A 21,956-nucleotide genomic window follows, 5' to 3' on the forward strand; every position below is an offset into this window, starting at 1 on the left:
TAACCACACATTGCTCTGCGACGTCACCGGTGCCAAGCTGTATGGGTCCTAGTGCCCTTCCCTTGGACAACATCGGTGGCATGGAGAGGGGAAGGCCTGCAGCTTGGGCAACTGCCGGTCTCCCATACAACCCTGTCCAGGCCTGCGCCCTGGAAACTTCAGGCGCAGATCCATGGTCTCTCGAGACCGACAGATGCCACCATTGCTGAGAAATTAAATATTACACAGGTTTGTTTATCTCAGCACTTGCATGGAATATTGGGATGAGAATAATTATGAGTTTGAACATATCTTTGGTCTATAATTGTTGATGAATGGATGTATAACTTAACAGAAGATATGATACTTTGAATGAATCATTAAATAGAGGATGTATCAAAACATCTTGAGTGGGAAAGATCAACAGGACCAACATGACTTGCAATGGATGTTGCTTCCAAATGAATCTAAAACTCAGTATCACTGTTTAAAAACAGAGTCGCCCATTTTTACGACAAAGATTTTTCTTCCTCTTAGATAATCTCGAGTCTTTAGACTTCCTACCTCAAGGAGTGGTGAACAGGAAAGTATGTAAATAAAGACGCATAGGTAATATTTATCAGTAAAGTGGTAGATGTGAATGTGGAGTTGAGATTTAAGGTCAGCAATAATCTTACTGGATGACTGAGTAGGCACAAGGGGCTGAATGGCCTATATCTGTATAAACATTAGAGAAATTTCAAGACCCACTTAACCAGTAAAACTTGTAAATTCATGAACATTGTTAAACTCATTTGCTGCTTGTTAACGTTGTTGCAAGGTATATATATGAAAATAAGTGTGGCCTCACCAGAGTATTGAGCAGTAACAGATTTTATGAAATATTGCAGTATAATTTTGTTCAGCACAAGTACTCAGTATGTGAAGAACCTTGAGAATATCAAATCGATCAGGCAGAAGATACAAAAGCCTGAAAACACATACCACCAGGCTCAATGACAGCTTCTACCTTGCTGTAATAAGTCTATTTTATGGTTATCTAGTACAATAAGATGGACTCATGACCTCACAATCTACATCATTATGAACTTTCACCTTATTGTTTACTTGCACTGCACTTCCTGCGTAGCAGTGGTGCTTGATTCTGCATTCTGTTATTGTTTTACCTTGTTCTACCTCAATGTTCTGTACAATGGTTTGATCTGTATGAACAGTTTGCAAGACAAGCTTCCCAATGTATCTTGGTACATGTGACAATAATAAACCAATTCTAATTCCAGCTCCAAGCAATAACCTACCCATACTGCATATTATTGCAAAAGAGCAAGATACTTCTGGGGTATACAATTTACAAGTGTATCTGCAAGGAAACTGGAAGAAGTTTGTGTTTTGCCTCTTGACTCCAAGGAATCCAATGCTAGAGAGTAGCATTCCAGGACTTTCCAGGAAGCGTGGGATCTCTGTGTTCCTACATGAGTTCCACACAACCAGACAGCTGTGGAACGAAGCTGTACAAATTCAAAGCTGCTGTTTTCTTGTTAATAAAATACAGCTATTTATTCAATATTGTATCCTTCTGCACCCTCTGCACTGTTTTCATTCCCTTCACTTCCTTTAAATGAAAATCCTTTTTTATTCTCTGTAGAGTATTTACTGTATTGTTTTCCTCCATTTTTGGCACAATTTCTATGCCAATATTGATAATGCATCCACTGTGGCTTTCTGTTTGGTTGCTTCGTATCAATATTATTAGGACAAGAGCAATCAGATATTCTGGAGGCTGCTAGTGTGTCATTGAATGTTCAACATGAGTATATGACTGGTGATCAATGTGAGTAGTCTACCCAGCGACAACTGGTCAAACCTAGTGATTTGCAATATATCCACCAGTGCTCCTTTCTACCTAAGCATGAATTACCTTCATTGATCGTTTCCCTGGCGGAATTGAACTCTTGAACTGCCTGTATGACCTGGCATATTTGCGGTGTGAACTGAAGTCCCAAAGGTGCAAGAAGGTTGCGGCGTGGTGTGTACGAGCCGAATCGAGGGTGCGAGGTCCAGGGTGGAGAGTGGGGAATGAGTTAATTCATGGCCATTGCTGGAGTGGGGCTGGAGGCAATTTGATATGGCTGCACCGAGGTGACGCAAATGGAGGCGAGGCAGAGTTGAGGTGGAGCCTGGGCCCGAGAGCGAGGAAAGACCTGAGGCTTGATCGACTTGTGCCGAGCTGGATTGGAAAGGTTAAGTGTCAATCTGAGAGTGTTTCGAAGCAGCAGGGCCTGGGTCTGAGTGCAAGGAAAAACTCAAAGTTTGGACAATTTAAGTGCCGGGCTAGATTGAAAAGGTTAGGGTATCGGTACTGTAGGCGAGGTTTGCTTCACGAGGTTAACAGCTGCTTTGAGAGGTTTACACGTCACTGTGCTGAACTGTGTCCACGGCCTGCAATTAACAAGCTACCGAATTGGCTGTAGTGATGGCTGGCATCGTGTCTGTGACTCATCTTTGTGAACTGCAGTTCTGAGTGCTACTTGCTTACTTTTAATGTTTGCACAATTTTTTTCTCTCTACACTCTGATGGACGGTCTTCTTTTGTTTTAATGGGATGTATTGGGTTTCTTTGTTTTGTTGCTGTCTGTAAGAAAATGAATCTCAACATTGTATAAAGTCTCCAGACTTGTGATAATAAATGTACTTTGAACTTTGACATGCATAACAAAAGGCATTGACTGTGGTTTACAGATGCATCTCAACTGAATTTTGGTGTGTGATTTCTAGCTCAAAATGGCTCTGGACTGATACTCTCTGGAGTTTAGAATGAAGGAGGAATCTCATTGAAACCTAGAAAGAGTAGACATGGAGATGTTTCCAATATTGGGAGAGTCTTGGATCAGAAGGAACAGTCTTCGAATAGAAGGAAGTCCCATTAGAACAGAGATGAGGAGAAAATCCTTTGGCCAGAAGTTGGTGAATCTTGAATTTGTTACCATAGACAGCTGTGGGGGCCATTGAGTACACTTAAAGTGGAGGTTCATAGGTTTTTGATTAGTAAAGGGTTCAAAGGTTATGGAGAGAAGGCAGGAGAATGGGGTTGAGAGGGATAATAAATTAATTATGATCAAAAACAGAGAAAACTCAATGGGCTGAATGGCCTAATTCTTCTCCTATGTCTAATGGTCTAAAATTCCTTTATTCTTTGTGTGGAAGAAAAACCTTGCAATCTAAATCCCACATACTGTTCAAATAGCTTTTAATCTTGTGGCAAATCCACGAAGGGTAACTCATTTAAACCAAGATATTTAATTGCATCCACAGTGAAATTGATTTTTCTTTCTCTATCTCTTCACTGTGATTGAGAGAATATTATCAGAGGCTTCAATATGAAGGTCTGAGGCACTTTCTGAAACAGCAATGATAGGGGTCAGAATGGGATGTTGTTATAGTAACCATGTCAAAAAAAATCCACTCGCTCGGCTGGGTGATTGAGGTGAGAAGGAGTGATTAAAAAGAAGACACTGACAGAGCTCTGAAACATTTCAAGATCTAAGCGCAGAGAAAGGAGAACAAAAAAAAACAATGATCAAAGAGGTCAGCAATTATTATTCAATAGATGAACATTAAAGCAGATTCAATGTGCTTCCATTGATTTTGTTTTCTCTTTTCATTTGTGTAAACTGTGTCCTCACTAGGGCAGTACCTTTGGGACTGGTCTTTGGGACTGGCTTCTTGAAGCAGTCATATGTAAGCAGGTGTGACTTTTGATTCCATACATCACTGAGAGGTGGAGTGTTAGAGTTTCTTTTACAGGAGCTGGTACTGACAATGCTAGAAATATGGCTGCTCGGAGTCTGAGGAGATGCAGTATGTCACAGACTCTCTAGGAAAATTTTTACATATATATATGGGGGAGAACATTCTAACTGGTTGCATCACTGCCTGGTATGGAGGCTCCAACATGTAGAATTGAAAGAGGCTGCAAAGGGTTGGAGATTCAGCCAGCCTTGTCATGGGTTCTACCCTCCCCACCATCGTGAGAAGATCATCCTCACGAAGGCAGCATCCATCTTGTAAGACCTTCACCATCCAGCATATGCTCTCTTCTTATTACTACCATCAGGAGCTTAAAGATGCACACTCAACATTTTCTGAACAGCTTCTCTCTCAGACTTCTGAATTAACATTTAAAGTTCAAAGTAAACTTATTATCTAAGTATGTATATGTCATCATATACAACCCTGAGATTCATTTCTTGCAGGCATTTATATTACTTTACTATTCTTCTTTCACTCTATTTATTTTAATTTCTACAACATACAATATGATCTTGGCTGATCTGCCTCAGGCCTCATCTCTTCATCAGCGTGAGCTTCCCAAAGCCTTCAGTTTCGCAAACTGTCAGCATTTTATCTGCTTTGTATTTAAATAGCCCAAATTTATAAGTGACAAGCGGGGATTGTTCTGCTCAGATCAGAGAGATATACATGGAATATTCATATAGCAGGCTCCTTCAAATTGACTTTAAAGGGGCTCCTCTTGCCCCAACTACAGTTCTATTTCCCCACCACCAATCTGCTATCTGATCCAACCCAACACCCTCATCCATTTGCAAGGAGCCACTTAATGAACATGGTTATATTTTAAAGGAATATTGTCATAATGAAAAAACTTTTGACAGTATTAACAATAACTTGCATTTATATAATTCCTTGAGTATAATCAAATGTCCAGTTTTTTTTGGTAGTAGTTTGAACTAAGGTTAAATTGGCTTTAATCTGGCTTCATCTCAACATTTGGTCAACAATGCTTTCATTCGCTACTCACGAGGGTGGGCTTACTTCTGGCGTTTTTAAATAGGATACATATGCCAACATGAGATAGCAGAGACAAGTTAGGAAAATGTACATTTTTTTCTCAAACGCTTTGCTCTTTTATGATTCAATGCAAATTACATGTAAAGTTAATAATTTGCCATTCCAATAATCTTTGGCCAACTGCAAACTTATGCTCATCTAAAAATATTTGATGTAAATATAAATGGTGTAAATTCTGTTAGTTCCTGGTTAATGATAACTTTTGCAAGGGGCTGTGCTTATACAGAATTCACCATAACTGTTGGTTCCTCAACAGAACATTCCAGCTTTCCTATTTGGTTGAACCCAAGTCATACCGACCCTAGATGTGTGTTACTTATTGGAGATGGCTGTCTCACTGTTACCCATGTTAGCCAGAGATAGCTAATGAGCCTAATTTGTTATGAGCCACAGTCCTTCATTGGTTCTGATGAAGGGTCTCTTTTACATAAATTCTGCCAGGCCTGCTGAATTCCTTCAGCATTTTGTGTTTATTACAACATCTACAGATTCTCTCTTGTTTGTAAAAATATTTGCCGCCCACTTTGTAACTTGTAGCTAGTCTGTTGCCCATCACCTCCCTGGTTACTAACCAGCATTAGCTTCTAGTCTCGAAAACCACCAATTTAAAAATCCTCATCCTTGCTTACAAATTTAACCATGAGTTCCTGCACTTTATTCTCCAAGGTTCCCATGTTTCTGCACACTTCCTTCTCTTGCCTTATAAATATCCCCAATTTTAATTACATCAGTTCTGGAAGCTATACCTTCACCTGCCGAGATCCTACCATTGGAATCCTTCTCCCAAAATTTTAAAGGAGTCCTTGCAATCTTACTTCCACAATCAATTTTACAGTATCAGTCTTGATAGCCCCTCAAGCATTTCAGATCAAATTTTGACTAAACTCTTACATGATGGTTTGGATGTTTCATTATATTCCAGGAACTAAAGAAATGCAAGTTATTGTTAATACTGCAAAAGGGTTTTGCATAATGACGATATTCTGTTAAAATATAGCCGTGCTCATTAAATGGCTCTTTGCAATGGTTCTTTTTAAACAATTGCACTGCAAAAATAAAGCATTCGATATTTTTTGAGACGGACAAGAGAAAGGTCAGTCTATTCACAGCTGCAAAATGCCTATAAGTACATGAAATGAAACAGCATGGCTGTAATCTTTCATGAGCTTCAATTTACTGTTGGTAAGTGCCTCGTGATTTGTCTAATTTTCCTTTATCTGTCACTATAATGACATAGAACATTGCTTCCTACAACCCTGAATCTTTGCAACAAAGGGAACATCAGATGAGAGAGACAGCGGTAATGGGACAACGAGAGCTTCTGCTGACAGGAGATTTTTGGCAAGGTAAGAAGAGATGTTTACTGACAGGAGATGTAAGGTACCAACGGGCTCTGATGTGAGCACAAGTGACTTCTACTTGATCTCTGCAGAGAAAAGATAAAACCTAGTTTTGCTCCTACTTTTAATGCAGCCGATTCTCAGCTTTAATGATTAGCAACTCTGGCTTGCATTCAGACAGTGCTTTTAAAGTAGTTCATGTTCCTTGAGGAGTGTTATCAAGCAACATTTAACAGTCTTTTACATTAACATAAGAACTTTACGAGTGCGAGCAGAATCAGTGATACTGCCCCACCAGTCTGTTTCACTTTTGATGAGGAACAGGAGCCTTAGACCCCACACCACCAGATTTCAGGAACAATTAGCACCCTTCAACCATCAGGCTCCTAAGCCAGCGTGGATAGCTTCACTCACCTCAACACTGAACTGATTACACAACCAAAAGACTCATTTTCAAGGACTCTACAGCTTGTGGTCTCAGTATTATTTATTTACTAATTATTTGTTCTTATTTGCCTTTTTTTTGTAGTTTGCACAGTTTGTCATCTTTTGCACATTGGTTGTTTTTCAGTCTTAGAGTGTAGTTTTTGATTCTATTATATTTCTTTGTTCTACCATGAATTTCTGGAAGAAAATGAATCTCAGGGCAGTATATAGTGACACATAAGCACTTTGATAATAAATTTACTTTGAACTTTGATGTGATTCAAGATTCAGTATTCAAGATAGATGTGAGGTGTTGCACCTTGGTAAGACAAATGGGGGGAGGCAGTACACTATTCAGGGCACTATCTTTAACCGTGTTCCTGAGCAGAGAGATCTTGGGATCCAACTCCCTAGCTCCTTGAAACTGGCTACACAGGTCAAGTAAGTGGTTAAGAAGGCTTATGGAATGCTTGCTTTTATTAGTTGAGGTATTGAGTTCAAAAGTCAGGAGGTTATGTCGCAACTTTATAGAACTCTAGTTAGGCCACATCTGCAGTGTTGCACACAGTTCTGGTCACCTCATCATAGGAAGGACGTTGAGGCTTTGGAGAAGGTGCAGAAGAGGTTTACATGGAAGCTATCTGGTTTAGAGGGCACGTGCAGTTTCCATGCCATGCAGTGCCGCAGCGTGCTAATATGCTGTCTATTGTGCAACTGCATAATGACATGATTATTGATGTGCATAGTCCAGCTCTCCGCAGCCTCTTCAGAAAGTAGAGGCATTAATGAGCTAGACCTCAACTCAGTTTTCCTGAAGTTGCCTATAATCTTTGACTTCTGTCAAATATAACAATTCTCAGCCCTTAAAATAGAAACAGAAAATAGGAACAGGGCGTAGAATACTTGGCCCTTTGAGTTTATTCCGTGATTCATGTGACTGTTCACCCAAATTCACCCTGTTCCAGTTTTCTCTCCATCTCTCTTGATGCCAGTAGCACGAGGAACAATACAGCTGATTTCTGCCTCTGGGTTAAAACATTCTCAAGGTAGAAAACATTTAAGAAAAGAATTTGCTTCTCAGTAACTTAGAAGACCACGAGCTTTATCAAGAGAGGGATTTTCAAGAAATGGCTTAAAGAAGCAAAGGGGAAATGCCAGAGGCTCAAGCCCAAGCTGTAGCCATTGGATGTGAACAATTAAAAGAATTGGGGTACAGAGACAGCTTGGATTTTTAATGACACTAAAAGTATAAGCCATAGTCATGTCCACAGGTCCCATAGCTCACTGTAATATATTGCATTACTCTCACATTTTCATTTAAGAGAAAATATAACCTTTATTTGTCACAAATATATCAAAACATACAGTTAATTATGTCGTCTTGAGTCAATGTCCAACACAGTCTGAGGATTGTACTGGGAGCAGCCCATATATAATGGAATGCTTCTGGTGCCAATGTAGTGTGTCTACAACTCAATAAACCTAACTATGCATCTTTGGAATGTGAGTGGAAATCAGAACACCCAGCAGAAACCCACATAAGACCATAAGATATCGGAGCAGAAGTAGGCTATTTAGCCCATCGAGTCTTCTCCCCATACCCTTTGATGACCTGGCTAATCAAGAACCTATCTACTTCTGCCTTAAATGCACCCAATAACTTGACCCCCACAGCCGCTCGTGGCAACAAATTCCACAGATTTACCACTCTATGACTAAAGTAATTTCTTCGCATCTCTGTTCTAAATGGACGTTCTTCAATCTTGAAGTCGTGCCCTCTTGTCTTAGTCTCCCCTACCATGGGAAATAACTTTGCCATATCTAATCTGTTCAGATCTTTTAACATTTGGAATGTTTCTATGAGATCCACCTTCATTCTCCTGAACTCCAGGGAATACAGCCCAAGAGCTGCCAGACGTTCCTCATATGGTAACCCTTTCATTCCTGGAATCATTCTTGTGAATCCTCTCTGAACCCTCTCCAATGTCAGTATATCCTTTCTAAAATAAGGAGCCCAAAACTGCACACAATACTCCAAATATGGTCTCATAAGTTCCTTATGGAGCCTCAACATCATATCCCTGCTCTTACACTCTATACCTCTAGAAATGAATGCCAAAATTGCATTCTCCTTCTTCACCACTGACTCACCCTGGAGGTTAACCTTTAGGGTATCCTGCACAAGGACTCCCAATTTTCTTTGCACCTCTGCATTTTGAATTCTCTCCCCATCTAAATAATAGTCTGCCTGTTTATTTCTTCCACCGAAGTGCATGAGCATACACTTTCCAACACTGTATTTCATTTGTCACTTGTTTACCCATTCCCCTAAACTATCTAAGTCTCTCTGCAGGCTCTCTGTTTCCTCAACACTACCTGCTCTACCATCTATCTTTGTATCATCGGCAAATTTAATCTCAAATCCATTAGTCCCATAGTCCAATTCATTGACATACATCATAAAAAGCAACGGTCCCAACACCAACCCCTGTGGAACTCCACTGGTAACCGGCAGCCAGCCAGAATAGGATCCCTTTATTCCCACTCTCTGCTTTCTGCCAATCAGCCAATGCTCCACCCATGCTAGTAACTTCCCTGTAATTCCATGGGTTCTTATCTTGCTAAGCAGCCTCATGTGTGGCACCTTGTCAAAGGCCTTCTGAAAATCCAAGTACAACACATCTACTGCATCTCCTTTGTTTGCCCTGCTTATAATTTCCTCAAAAAATTGCAGTAGGTTAGTTAGGCAGGATTTTCCTTTCAGGTCCTGCTGTTCAGCTTTCTACCTAACTCCCTGAATTCTCTCTTCAGGACCACTTCCCTTTTTCTACCTATGTCATTGGTACCAACATGTACCAAGACTTATGGTTGTTTACCCTCTCCCTTCAGAATACTCTGCACCTGATCCGAGATGTCCTGTACTCCAGTAGCTGGGTGGCAACACACCATGTGGGTATCTTTATCAGGCTGACAGAACCTCCTGTCTGTTCCCTTCACTATGGATTCCCATATGACTACCACATTCCTCATCTCCCTCTTGCCCTCTGCACCACGGAAACAGGCTCAGTGCCAGAGACCCGATTTCCGTGGTCGTCCTCTGTCAGGTCACCCCCCCCCCCACCTCAACAGCATCCAAAATGAGATAACGATTACTGAGGGGATGGCCACAGGGGTGCTCTCTACGATCTGAGCTCTTTCCACCTGTTCTTCCCTGACAGTCATCCATTTGTCTAGCCCCTGCAGCCACAGGGTGACTAACTCCCTATAGCTGGCATCTGTCTCCTGCTCACTTTCCCTGATAAGCTGTAGGTCATCAAGCCACAGCTCCAGATCCCTAACATGGTCTCTCAGGAGCTGCATCTCGGTGCACCTGGTGTAGATGTGACCATCTGGGAGACAGGAAGATTCCCAGGATTCCCACATCCGACACCCAGAGCAAAGTACTAACCCTACAGACATGCTCTGTGTTCCTCAAAAAATGCAAGGAAAAGCAAAGTCTACTTACCCACTTACCTCGCCAAAGCCCTACCACTCTGACATGGTCACTGGGAGAATGTAGATCTCCTTACAGACGGCAGCAGGAATCAAAATCCAATTGGGGATCAGTGGTGTGGTATAGCAATTGCACTAACCGCTACATTACTGTGCTGCCTATTTCAGTTCAATATTGGGGAACTGCTGCTTATCTTTCAGATGAAAACAATGGAACTATTAGTCTACAAAGGGATACCACAGGGAGGTAGACAACCAAAGATTAATATATCCTCCAGGCTTTTGGCTAAGTTCCAGCATGTGACCTGAAGACTTTAAATGTGCCAGAGCCCTGTAATTTAATTCCTTGTCAACTGTAATTCATTATAATGTGCAGAATGTGATCTGTTTCCGATTAAAATATTATAAAGCTCAGCCTCACACATAATGGCAGGCTGCTTACACTGCAGGACACACTGTGGGGTAACTGGAACTTCTTGTGAACTAAGGGGCACTGACTCCAGGATAACATCTGATCACAGGGAATAAGGTGGAGCGATAATGTGGAATACAGTCAGCTTGGAGTGACCTGTGACGTCCACAATAGATGCAATCTCACTTACTCTTCATTCAGCACCAGAACATCTGGACAGCAAAGTTGTATACAGCAGGATGCTCTTAATCAATTACATCTCAGCATTTAATACCATAATTTCTTCAAAACTAATCAATAAGTTCCAAGATCTTGGCATGAAGATTTCCTTGTGCAATTGGATCCTGGATTTCCTCATTTATAGACCCCAGTCAGTTTGGCGTGGCAGCATCCTCTACGATCTCCACCAGCACAGAGTTGAACTACAGAGCTGTGTGCTTAGTTCCCTGCCCCACTTGCTTTACACCTATAACTGCGCGGCTAAATTCAGCTCCGATATCAAAATCAAGTTTGCTCATGACACCACTGTTCTGGGCCAAAATAAAGGTGGTGATGAATCAGCATACAGGAGGGAGATTGAAAATTTGGCTGAGTGGTGTAATAACAAACTCTAACTGAATGTCAGCTAAACCAAGGCACTGATTATAGACTTCAGGAGAGGGAATCCAGAGGTCCATGAGCCAGTCCTCATCGGAGGATCAGAGGTGGAGAGGGTCTGCAACTTTAAATTTCTGTGTGTTACTACTTCAGGGGACCTGTCCTGGACCCAGCACATAAGTGCAATTATGAAGAAAGCACACCAGTGCCTCTACTTCCTTAGGAGTCAGCTGAGATTTGGCATGACATCTAAAACGTTGACAAATTTCTACAGATGTGTAATGGAGAGGGTATTGACTGGTTGCATTATGGCAACACCAGTGCCTTTGAATGGAAGATCCTACAAAAGGTAGTGATGCTGCCGCAGTACATCTATAGCCCTCCCAACTATTGAGCACATCCGCATGGAACATTGATGTAGAAAAGCAGCATCCATCATCAAAGGTCCACACCACCTAGGTCATGCTCTTGTCTCGCTGCTACCATTGGGTAGAAGGTACAAGAGCCTCAGGACTCGCATCACTAGGTTCAAGAACGGCTACTACCCTACAACCATCAAGCTCTTGAACAAAGCGGTTAACTACACTCGATTGCCCATGCATTGAGATGTTCCCACAACTAATGATCTCACTTTAAGGACTCTTTATCTTGCTATTTCGCATTCTCTTAATTTATTGCTATTCATTTATATTTGCATCTACACAGTTTGTTGTCTTCTGCACTCTACTTAATCTTTCATTGATCCTGCTATAGTTGAAACTCTATAGATTTGCTGAGTATGCTTGCAGGAAAATGAATTTCAGGGTTGGATATGGTGACATATATGTACTCTGATAATAAAATTTTCTTTGGACTTTGAACTTTTCAAACTTTGAAAAGAAGGAGAACAATGAACAAAGAACCAAAGTTTCTGAGCTGAGCTGGTGGTGAGGTGAAATTGAGGCAGTGCTCCTAGAGTGGTGGTCGGCAGAAGAATGTCAGAAGTTGCAGGCACAGGAATGCAAACCAATAAAAGATAAGCTATCCTAATACGACCCTCTTTACATTGATGAGACTTGTAAATTGGGAGACTGCTTTGTTAGCCACCTCTGTTCCATCTGCCAAAAGTGGAACTTCCCAGTGGCCCAACATTTTAATTCTGACATGTCAGTCCATGGCCTCCTGTTCTGTCAAGATGAGGCCGCCCTCAGGGTGGAGGAGCACCACCTTATATTCCCTCTGTGTAGCCTCCAACCTCATAACATGAATATCGATTTCTCTTCTGTTCCCCATTCTGGCCTTTTATTGTATGTCTTCTCACCTGCCTATCACCTCCCCCTGCTGTTCCTCTTCCTTCCCTTTCTCCTATGGTCCACTTTCCTCTCCTATCAGATTCCATCTTCTCCAGCCCTTTTTCTTTCCTACTCATCCGGCTTCACTCTTCACCTTTTAGGTATTTTTCTTTCCCTTCTCCCCACTTTTTATTCTGGTATCTCCCCACTTCCTTCCCAGTCCTGAAGAATGGTCTCTGTCTGAATTGTTGATATTCATTTTCAGGGATGCTGCCTGACCTGCTGAGTTCCTCCAGCATTTTGGGTGTGTTCCTTTGGATTTCCAGCATCTTCAGGTGGGGGGTGGAATGATTGATGTGCAAAGCAAGAACATAAACAAAATGCTTGTGAAATTATTCCTCTGGTCCAGCCTGATGATAAGTACACTTCTCTCCATGAGGAACAGGCATTTGGTCAATGTAACTTCTCTCTATTTCCTAGAGTGTGGCTTGTTCAGTTTAAAGTCTCTGGCTTGGAAGGCTGGAATGGGCTGTTCCTTTGGTTGTTGGGCATTGAGGGCACATCATGTATCAGAAGAGTCATAGAGTAACGCAGCAGATAATCAGGCCTTTTGGCCCAACTGCTCCATGCCGAGCACAGCCTCCTCCCTGTTAGTCCCACATGCCCACATTTGGCCCATAACCCTTCAAGTCCCTCCCCTCCATATACCAATGCCTCTTAAATGTTGCAATTGTAACCCCCTCGACCACTTCCTCTCATTCCCTTCTGGGTACTCAATATCCTTTGTAAATAATTTAACTCTCAAGTCTCATTTAAAACTCTCTCCCTTATCTTGTACCTGGGCCCTTTAGTTTTGGAGTCCCCAGCCATGGGGGAAGGATGATGACTGTCCATCTTTATCCATTGCCTTCATGATTTTATAAACTTCTACAAAGTCATGTGAAGTCACCTCTCAATCTCCTGAAGTTATATGAAATGTAATTTTGCAAGTATTCAAAAACAACCATTCTCATCTTCTGCAGACTCTGTATGGACCACAAAGAACTCAAATGCTGCAGGTCCCACAGGCTCACAGTCACACAGATGCAGTTTACACTAACCGAGAAGGGCTGAGGAGAGTTTGAGGGAAGAAATTTGATATCAGGAGGATGGTGAAAGTAAGCGTAATTTTTTACATGTGATTAGTCACAGCTACTGGAGTCAAATTTCTTCCTTGAGTGCTTAGTAAGAAAGCACGTGTTAAGGAACACAGCAGGTAAGGTCTTATTCTGGCCATCAATGTTATGGGTTCGTTTTGTGGAAACAACTGCAGAAGCTGCAGCAAGGCAAGGGTTGAGATAATGTCCAAGCAAGGATAGTTTACCGATAGCACGCAGTCACTCCTGGCAAGTGAGGTCCTTGAAGACCATAGCTTCCTACTGCACAGTAGGAGACCAGAGCCATTTGGCATAGTAAGACAGGATATGGATGCAAACAAAGGATTCTCTGATGACAATTATTATTGGTTAGTTACTCTACTAATTCTGAAGTATTAATGTGGAGATTCTATTGGCTATTAATATCTGTATTATAATAATTTGATCAAGCAAAGGAAGAATTTGTACATCCAGAAGGTTACCAATTGGCTAGTACCTGTTTCCAGTTAGTCATTTCTGTATAAAAATGGCATTTCTTTGTTCAGACTTCAGGGGCCATGCAGTTCCCCTTGTGCACAAGTAAATAAACTGTGATAGAGGAAGGAGTTTGAATACTTGGAGTCTAGTTAATCAGCAACAATGACACAACACTGTATTGTATTATTCCATCCTTGTGGCCAAGCTGTGATATTCTCCAGAAATTATACAACATACGCACAAAGGGCCAGTGGGTAGAAACTATAGAACATATTGGTTTGTTTCTCCAACCAGAAGGCAGTGCAGTGCTAGTAATAAAACAAATGAAATCTATAAAATTTGCAGCCACTACCTGCAATGTGGAAACCACCTCATCTCCAACTTCCTTGGTGGACACAATGTAACGGAACATCCGTTCAGGGTCAATAATGGTGTCTTCTTTCTCCCAACGGACGATGATGGGCTTTTCGCCATGAGCGGTGCAGCTGACCTCTTTCTTTTGGCCTTGGGTTGCCAGGGTGGTGTTTGGGTACGATGTGATCATGGCAGGGACTGCAAAGACAAAACACACAGATTTTGGTCAGTCCGAGTGGAGACAGAATGGTGAGCTTACCTCAAGAACGTCGAGAAGGCGGTTCACCATCAGCTTAACCAGGTAAATAAATACTGGTCTAGCCAGAATCACAAACTTCATACATGTGAATGACAAATAATTTAACACCCTAGAAATCGTGCCAAGTATGGTTCTTTGATGTATTTGCTATGCAGTTTTAAAGCTAATTAAAACTATACCTCCCCAATCTAGAGGTTCAAAAAAAACCACTTCATCAATAAAAAAACTGCACAGATGTGGTGATCTGAATTTGGAAACATATCCCAAGGTGCTTCCAATCTGTTAGGAAGTATAATTAAACAGCTGTAGTTCTATTCCCATTTAAATTTGTGGAAATGCATCTACATTAGGTAGAGTGCAAATTCCTACTCACATCATCACTTTACAAAACATTGATTAAAACTGGTTTGAATATAGAACATGGAACATAGACCAGTACATCACAGGCCCTTCGGCCCACGATTTTCCTCTGATGTTTTAACCTACTCCAAGTTAATCTAATCCTTCCTTCTCATACAGTCCTACATTTTTCTTTCATCCTTGCATCTATCTAAGTGACTCTTAAATGTCCCCAATATATCAGCCTCTACCACCACCACCGGCAGTGCATTCCAAGTACTCACCATTCTCTGTGTGATAAACCTCCCTCTGAAATCTTCCATATACTTGTCTCCAATCACTTTAAACGAATGCCCTCTCATATTAAGGCTGATTTATACTTGTGCGTACGGGCTACGCCATAGGCCTGATTTTCACTTCCGTATAGGATCTATGCCGTAGCGAGCATGCGTTGGTGTGCGCCAAAACTCTAGTTGGCGGTAGGGTTTCTATGCCACTGTGTTGAGTTTCTTCGTGAGAGACATGGACGAGGAAATGCATTTCGAACATTTTCGCATGTCGGCAGGTAGATTTGACGATTTGGTTCATCTATTTTGCATCGTTGTACAGGCATGGTGGAGAAGAAGCAACCAGAAATGCGCAGGAGGAGATGTGATGCTACCAAGAGGACCGATCACAGTTGTTGCGGTCTGCGTTGCTGCAATGCGTGAGTTACTTTTTTGGGGAGGTGTGCATCACCCTATGGCGTAGGGTATGCTGTACCTACGGCATAGATGCGACGCAGAAGTACAAATCAGGCTTTAGCCATTGTGACCCTTGGAGAAAGGCACTGCTTGCCTCCTCGATCAAAGCCCCTTATCTCATACACCTCTATCAAGTTGCCTCTTATCCTCCTTCTCTTCAAAGAGAAAAGCCCCAGCTTCCTAACCTTTTCTCATAAGATAAGCTTTCTAGTTCAGGAGGCAACCTGGTAAAATGCCTCTGCATTTCTCTCTAAAGCTTCCATATCCTTCCTATAATGAGTCTACCAGAAATGAACACAATGTGTGATCTAACCAGAGTTTTTTTAGAGCTGAAATATTACCTCAAGGCTCATGAACTCAATTCCATGACTAATGAAGGCCAACACATCATTTGCCTTCTTACCCGATCAACTTGCCTGACAAATTTGAGGGATCTATGGAACCTCTAGATCCCTCTGTTCCTCCACACAGCTAAGAATCCTGCCACCAGGTGGAGGCAGAGTGAAGTTAAGATGGTGCTAAACTGCGACTCCTTTGCTTGCGTCTTTGGAAACAGCTTTATTTCTATCTTTGATATCTCTTTTTATCCTTTTCAAGGTGTTTTTGAAGACCTGGAGTTACACTCTGTCTTCAGTTCTTCGTGGGAATGGGATCCATTCTCAGGGCCTCATGACCAGCTACTTTTTGATCTCCCAAAGACGCTGCCTGGAAGACTAGTGTGCCTTCAGGTTTCCAGATTTTTGTGGTTCTGGGGATGTGCTGATTCTAGGCCGGTGCTCCTGATTGAAGCGTTGCGGGAGAACACGGAACATCGGGAGCAGTGGCTTATCCGCTGGGGCTTGTGTGTCCAGGGAGCCGCACCTTTCTGGTGATTACTCTCTGGGCACAGAGCTCGGAAGAAGTGATGCAACAGACTCTTAACATCATGGATCAGCGAGGTGTTTGTTATACCTCCCCTCTCGCTGTGAAATAGGGACATCTCTTTTTCCCTTATTAGAGAGAGAGAGAGAGAAAGAGAGAGAGCCTGTGGTCTGTCAAATGACAGTGAACGAGCGGTTTTTTGGAGTACTGCAAGACTGTGTCTTTGTTGATATTTGCTGCACAGTTGAGTGCTCGATGAAGGGTACTGATGCTTTTTTGCTGGTGGGGGGATCATTGCCTTGCTGCTGGTTGTATGTGGGTGGGGGGAGCTGGGGGGTTCTAACATCTTAACTGTTATTTATTCTTTGGGGCACTCCTCTATTTGCGTGGATGTTTGTGAAGAAGAATTTCACGATGTATATTGTATCAATTTCTCTGACATTAAATGTACCTATTGAAACTAATTAACTTTGTACTCTGCCTTTAAACTTAACCGTATGAAGTGTATCACTTCACACTATTCCAGATGGAAGCCCGTCTGCCTCTCCTCAATCCAGCTCTGCATCCCACTGTAACCTGTGACAACTTTCTACACTATCCACACCATTGAAGTTCATCCTTTTTTGCTCTCTCCCTCTCTCTCTCTCTTTCCAAATGCCATAATTATTCTGTCAACCAGATTAATTTATCTGCTTTTTATCACCATAGCATGACTCTGGACTCACCCTATGCAACCTCTCTAAAACTTAAACCTGTTTTGTTTTCTCTCTTTCTCAGTTCTGATGAAAGATCCTCAACTCAAAACATTAACTCAGTTTCTCTTTCCACAGATGTTGACTGACCTGTTGAGTATTTCCAACATTTCCTGTTTTTGTTTCAGAATTCCACCACTGGTAGTTTTTTCCCTGATTTCTACTTACTTTAAACTGCAGTTGTTCTGCATGGGCAGTCATGGACTCCATGACCATGACTGATCTTGGCAAATTTTTCTGCAGAAGTGGTTTCCATTACCTTCTTCTGGGCAGTGTCTTTACAAGATGGGTGACTGCACCCATCATCAATACTCTTCAGAGAATGTTTGCCTGGTGTCAGTGGTCGCATAACTAAGTTTGAGATCTGCACCAGCTGCTCATACGACCATCCACCACCTGCTCCCATGGCTTCACGTGACCCTGATCAAGGGGCTAAGCAGCTGCTACACCTTACCTAAGGGTGACCTGCAGACTAGTGGAGGGATAGAGTGGCTTACACCTCCTTTGATCGAGATGCATCTCCACCCCACCACCCTGTTATTAGCCACGATAATTTGAGATATCTCCTCAACCTCTACCATTCTTAACATTCACTTAAGCTCCAGGCAGTGCCTGTTCTATCAGACCACCCCTCAAAGAGAGCAATATTGCATAGGCACTGCACTGAAAAGACAACCTTTCCTATGCATTAGAGGCTCTCAAGTAATCAGTAGAGGTGTAAGGCACCTTGTGCCTCTGCATTAGTATGCGTGCCCTAAAGAAGAACAGGGGAAAAAAGAAGCCTCTGATGGTTACAGCTGTTCTGTCATTGAGTTTGTCATTGTGGGGGCTTTGAACAAAATTGCAGCTCCACATTTGAAGCATGCAGTTATGGCCCTGACAGCTTGTTAGCTTTCTCTGGTTGTCAGGGTCTATGCTGCACGGAGGATTTTATTTGATCTCATCCCTGTAGAAAAAATCTTGCTGCTTTGACTGTCTGTTTCCTGAAATCTGTGCAACTCACTTGTAATGACTTCCCAACAGTTACCAGGATGCCAATGCTTCCCCATCGATCTCATTCTCCCTCCTGGTCTTTTCAGCTTCACAGGTGTATTGTGAAAGATATGCTAATGTAAAATAGAGTGTTTATTGCCCTGAGTCAAACTGGCTTGTCAGTACAAGCATCAAAGCTCTTGCACTAGCAGCTACGGAAAATGGAGTAAAGTTGGTTGAGGAGGATTAAACTGACCTAAAGATAAGATAAAATTAGCATTATTTGTTACACATACACCAAAACATCAAAACATACAGTGAAATCACGTTGTTTTGCATCAATGACCAACAAAGTCTAAGACGTACTGGGGATAGCCTAGAGCAAGACAAGAAAGAACTGGCACAAGGCATTGATGTGATAGTTGGTCAAGAATAGTTATCATGTGATGATGCAGAGAATTCATGTTCAGAATCAAACATTCCCAAATTAGGCCAGAAAATCTCCAGAGAAAAGAGACTTCTATTAAATCCAACAGTGTTGCAAGTATACATCACCATTTATTGTGCTTAAGTTTGTAAAATATATGTACTTCTGAAATTAAGAATATTATAAGTAAGTCAGCCACAAATACAACTTGTGAAGATTACAATATTAGTTCCCAACAGTGTCTGGCCTATCTCTGTCACTATGAATTTATCACTGCCTCTCCTATAGCTACCCTACCTTCAACTTTCACAAATTAGATTGTCATTTCTGTGCTTTGCATTATTTTGATTTGAACATAACATAATTTGGGAGCTCTAACCACAGGCGAAGATGAGTTTCACAGTGAAGAATGAGGATGAAACCTCATTGAAACTTATAGGATGGTGATAGACCTTGATAGAGTGGATGTGGAGAGGATGTTTCCTATGGTGGGAGAGTCTAAGACCAGAGGACATAGCTCAGAATAAAGGCACATCCTTTTAGAATGGAGATGAGGAGGAATATTCTTTAGCCAGAGAGTGGTGAAACTCTGGAATTTGTTGCCTTGGGTGGCAGCGAATGCCAAGTTAAGTTGATAGATTCTTGATTAATCGGGGCATGAAGGACTGCAGGCAGAGGGCAGGAGGTTAGGCCTGAGAAGGAAGATGGATTGGGCCAGGATGAAATGGTGAAAAGGCTTGATGGACTAAATGGCCTATTCTGCTCTTATATCTTATGGCCTTATCTTGGCCTAGGCTGGATCTTTGAGATGAGAGGAGAGTGTAGGAGTACACAGTGTCATCTGAACTCACAACTACAGATTAAATGAGAAAACTTTCTCTCCATACTTCTGTTGCTACTCCAGCAGCTAATAATATACTCAGTTGCATTGGGGACAGGCAAACCACCATTTTTAATTACATGATTTTCAGGAGTGACACAGAAACCAATAAAATGTCAATCAGATTCATTATCAGAATCTGTTGCATTTTTGTAAGACTCTAGTACGTTCTTTCAACATATTTAGCTCATTGAGTCCTACAAATGGAGCCTGTTTGGCCTGATGTGTCTCCGCTAATTCTTCAAAGATCTATTGAGTCCCTACACCCTGTCAGTTTCTCATACTACGATCTCTCTTTAATTGTAATAAAAAGGTGGCAATTTTGGAAATCTGAAGTAAGAACAGGAAATGCCAGAGGTATCTGCAGGTCTGGCAGCTTCAATAGGACCACAGGATCTAGAAGCAGAATTAAGTCATTCAGCCCATCAAGTTGTTCCACCATTCCATCATGACTGATTTATTATCCCTCTCAACCTTATTCTCCTGCCTTCTCCCTGACTAATCAGGAACCTATCATCCTCAGCTTTAAATAAACTCAGTGACTTGGCCACCACAGCCATCTGTGGCAATAAATTCCACAGATTCACCACCCTCTGAAAAATTCCTCCTCATCTCTATTCTAAAGGGTTGTCCTTCTATTCTGAGGCTGTGCCCTTTGGTCCTGGACTCACCCACTACAGGAAACATTCTCTACACATCCCGCTCTAGCAAGGCTTTCCAATATGCAATAGGTTTTAATGAGATCTCCCCTCATTCTTCTAATCTACAGTGAGTACAGACCCAGAGTCAGGAAAAACACTCCTCATACGTTACCGCTTTTATTCACAGAATTATTCTTGTGAAACTCCTCTGGACCTTCTGCAATGCCTTATAAAGCTTCAGCATGGCATCCTTGTTATTATATACTAGTCCTCTCAAAACGAATGGCAACAATGGGATTGCCTTCCATACCATTGACTCAAACTTCAAGCTAACCATTACAGAATCCTACACAAAGACTCCTAAGTCCCTTTGCACCTCTGGTTTTTGAATTTTCTCCCTGTTTAGAAAATAGTCTGCACCTTTTTTCCTTCTCCCCAAGTGCATGACCGTACAGATCCCTACACTGTATCTGCCACTTCTTTGCTGATTTTTTTCCAATCTGTCTAAGCTCGTTTGTAGACTCCCTGCGTTCTCAACACTACCTGCCCCTCCACCTATCTTCTGCAAGTCTGCAAACTTGGCCACAAAGCCATTAATTCCACCATCTAAACCATTGACATATAGCATAAAAAGAAGTGGTTCCCAACACGAGCCCTTGGAGAACACCACCAGTTAACCAGAAAATTCCCTTTTTATTCCCACTCTTTGCATCCTGCCAGTCAGCCAATTTCTATTGATGTCATTATTTTCCCTGTAATACCATGGACTCTTATCTTGTTAGGCAGACTCAGCTGTGACACCTTGTCAAAGGCCTTCTGAAAAATCCAAGTAAACATCATCCACTGTGTTTATCCTGCCTGTTATTTTCTTAAAGAATTCCATAAGATTTGTCAGGCAAGATTTCCCCTTAAGGAAACCATGCTGACTTTGGCCTATTTTATCATGTGCATCCAAGCACCCCCAAAATATCACCCTTAATAATGCATCTTTGCAACCACTGAAGTCAGACTAACTGGCGCCACAGTAGTGTAGCAGTTAGTGCAACACTATTTTTAGCTCAGAGCATTCCAGAGTATGGAGTTCAATTCCAGTGAAGTTCTGTAAGGTGTCTCTGTATGTCTTCCCCAGGGAGTAAGTGGGATTTCTCTGGGTCCAAACAACAAAATGCTGGTGGAACACAGCAGGCCAGGCAGCATCTATAGGGAGAAGTGCTGTCGAAGGGTCTTGGCCCGAAACGTCGACAGTGCTTCTCCCTATAGATGCTGCCTGGCCTGCTGTGTTCCACCAGCATGTTGTGTGTGTTGTTGTTTGAATTTCCAGCATCTGCAGATTTCCTCGTGTTTTCTCTGGGTCCTCTGCTTTCCGCCCATAGTCCAAAGGTGTATTGAGTAGGTTAATAGGTCTTTGGAAATTGTTCCATGATTACATTAGGAATGAATTGGGTTTGTGATGGTTGCTAAGGAGACATGGCTCAAATGGCCGGAAGGGCCTACTCCACACTTAATCACTAAATTGATAAAATAATTTCCTTTCTTCTGCCTAACTCTTTTCTTACAGAGTAAAGTGACATTTGTAATCTTCCAGTCCTCCAGGAACCAATTCCACAATCTCTTCAGGTACCTCTTTCAGAACGCTGGTGTGTAGTTCATCTGGTCCAGATGACTTACTTACCTTCAGCCCTTTCAGCTTTCCAAGCACCTTCTCCTTAGTAATAGCAACTGCACTCAC

At 42.0% G+C, this 21,956-nt stretch overlaps 1 protein-coding gene across 6 annotated transcripts in view; it reads right to left on the reverse strand.

Annotated features, from left to right (window-relative positions):
* Positions 1 to 21,956, reverse strand: part of LOC140727541 (cell adhesion molecule DSCAM) — a 779,430-nt gene that overhangs the window by 174,724 nt on the left and 582,750 nt on the right. For all 6 annotated transcript variants that reach the window (XM_073045003.1, XM_073045002.1, XM_073045004.1 and 3 more), the window contains one exon: positions 14,352 to 14,551. In XM_073045003.1, the coding sequence (XP_072901104.1) occupies positions 14,352 to 14,551 (200 nt within the window). The remainder of the gene's footprint in view (positions 1 to 14,351; positions 14,552 to 21,956) is intronic.

This window comes from Hemitrygon akajei, chromosome 5 (assembly GCF_048418815.1).
Source record: "Hemitrygon akajei chromosome 5, sHemAka1.3, whole genome shotgun sequence".
NCBI lineage: Eukaryota > Metazoa > Chordata > Chondrichthyes > Myliobatiformes > Dasyatidae > Hemitrygon > Hemitrygon akajei.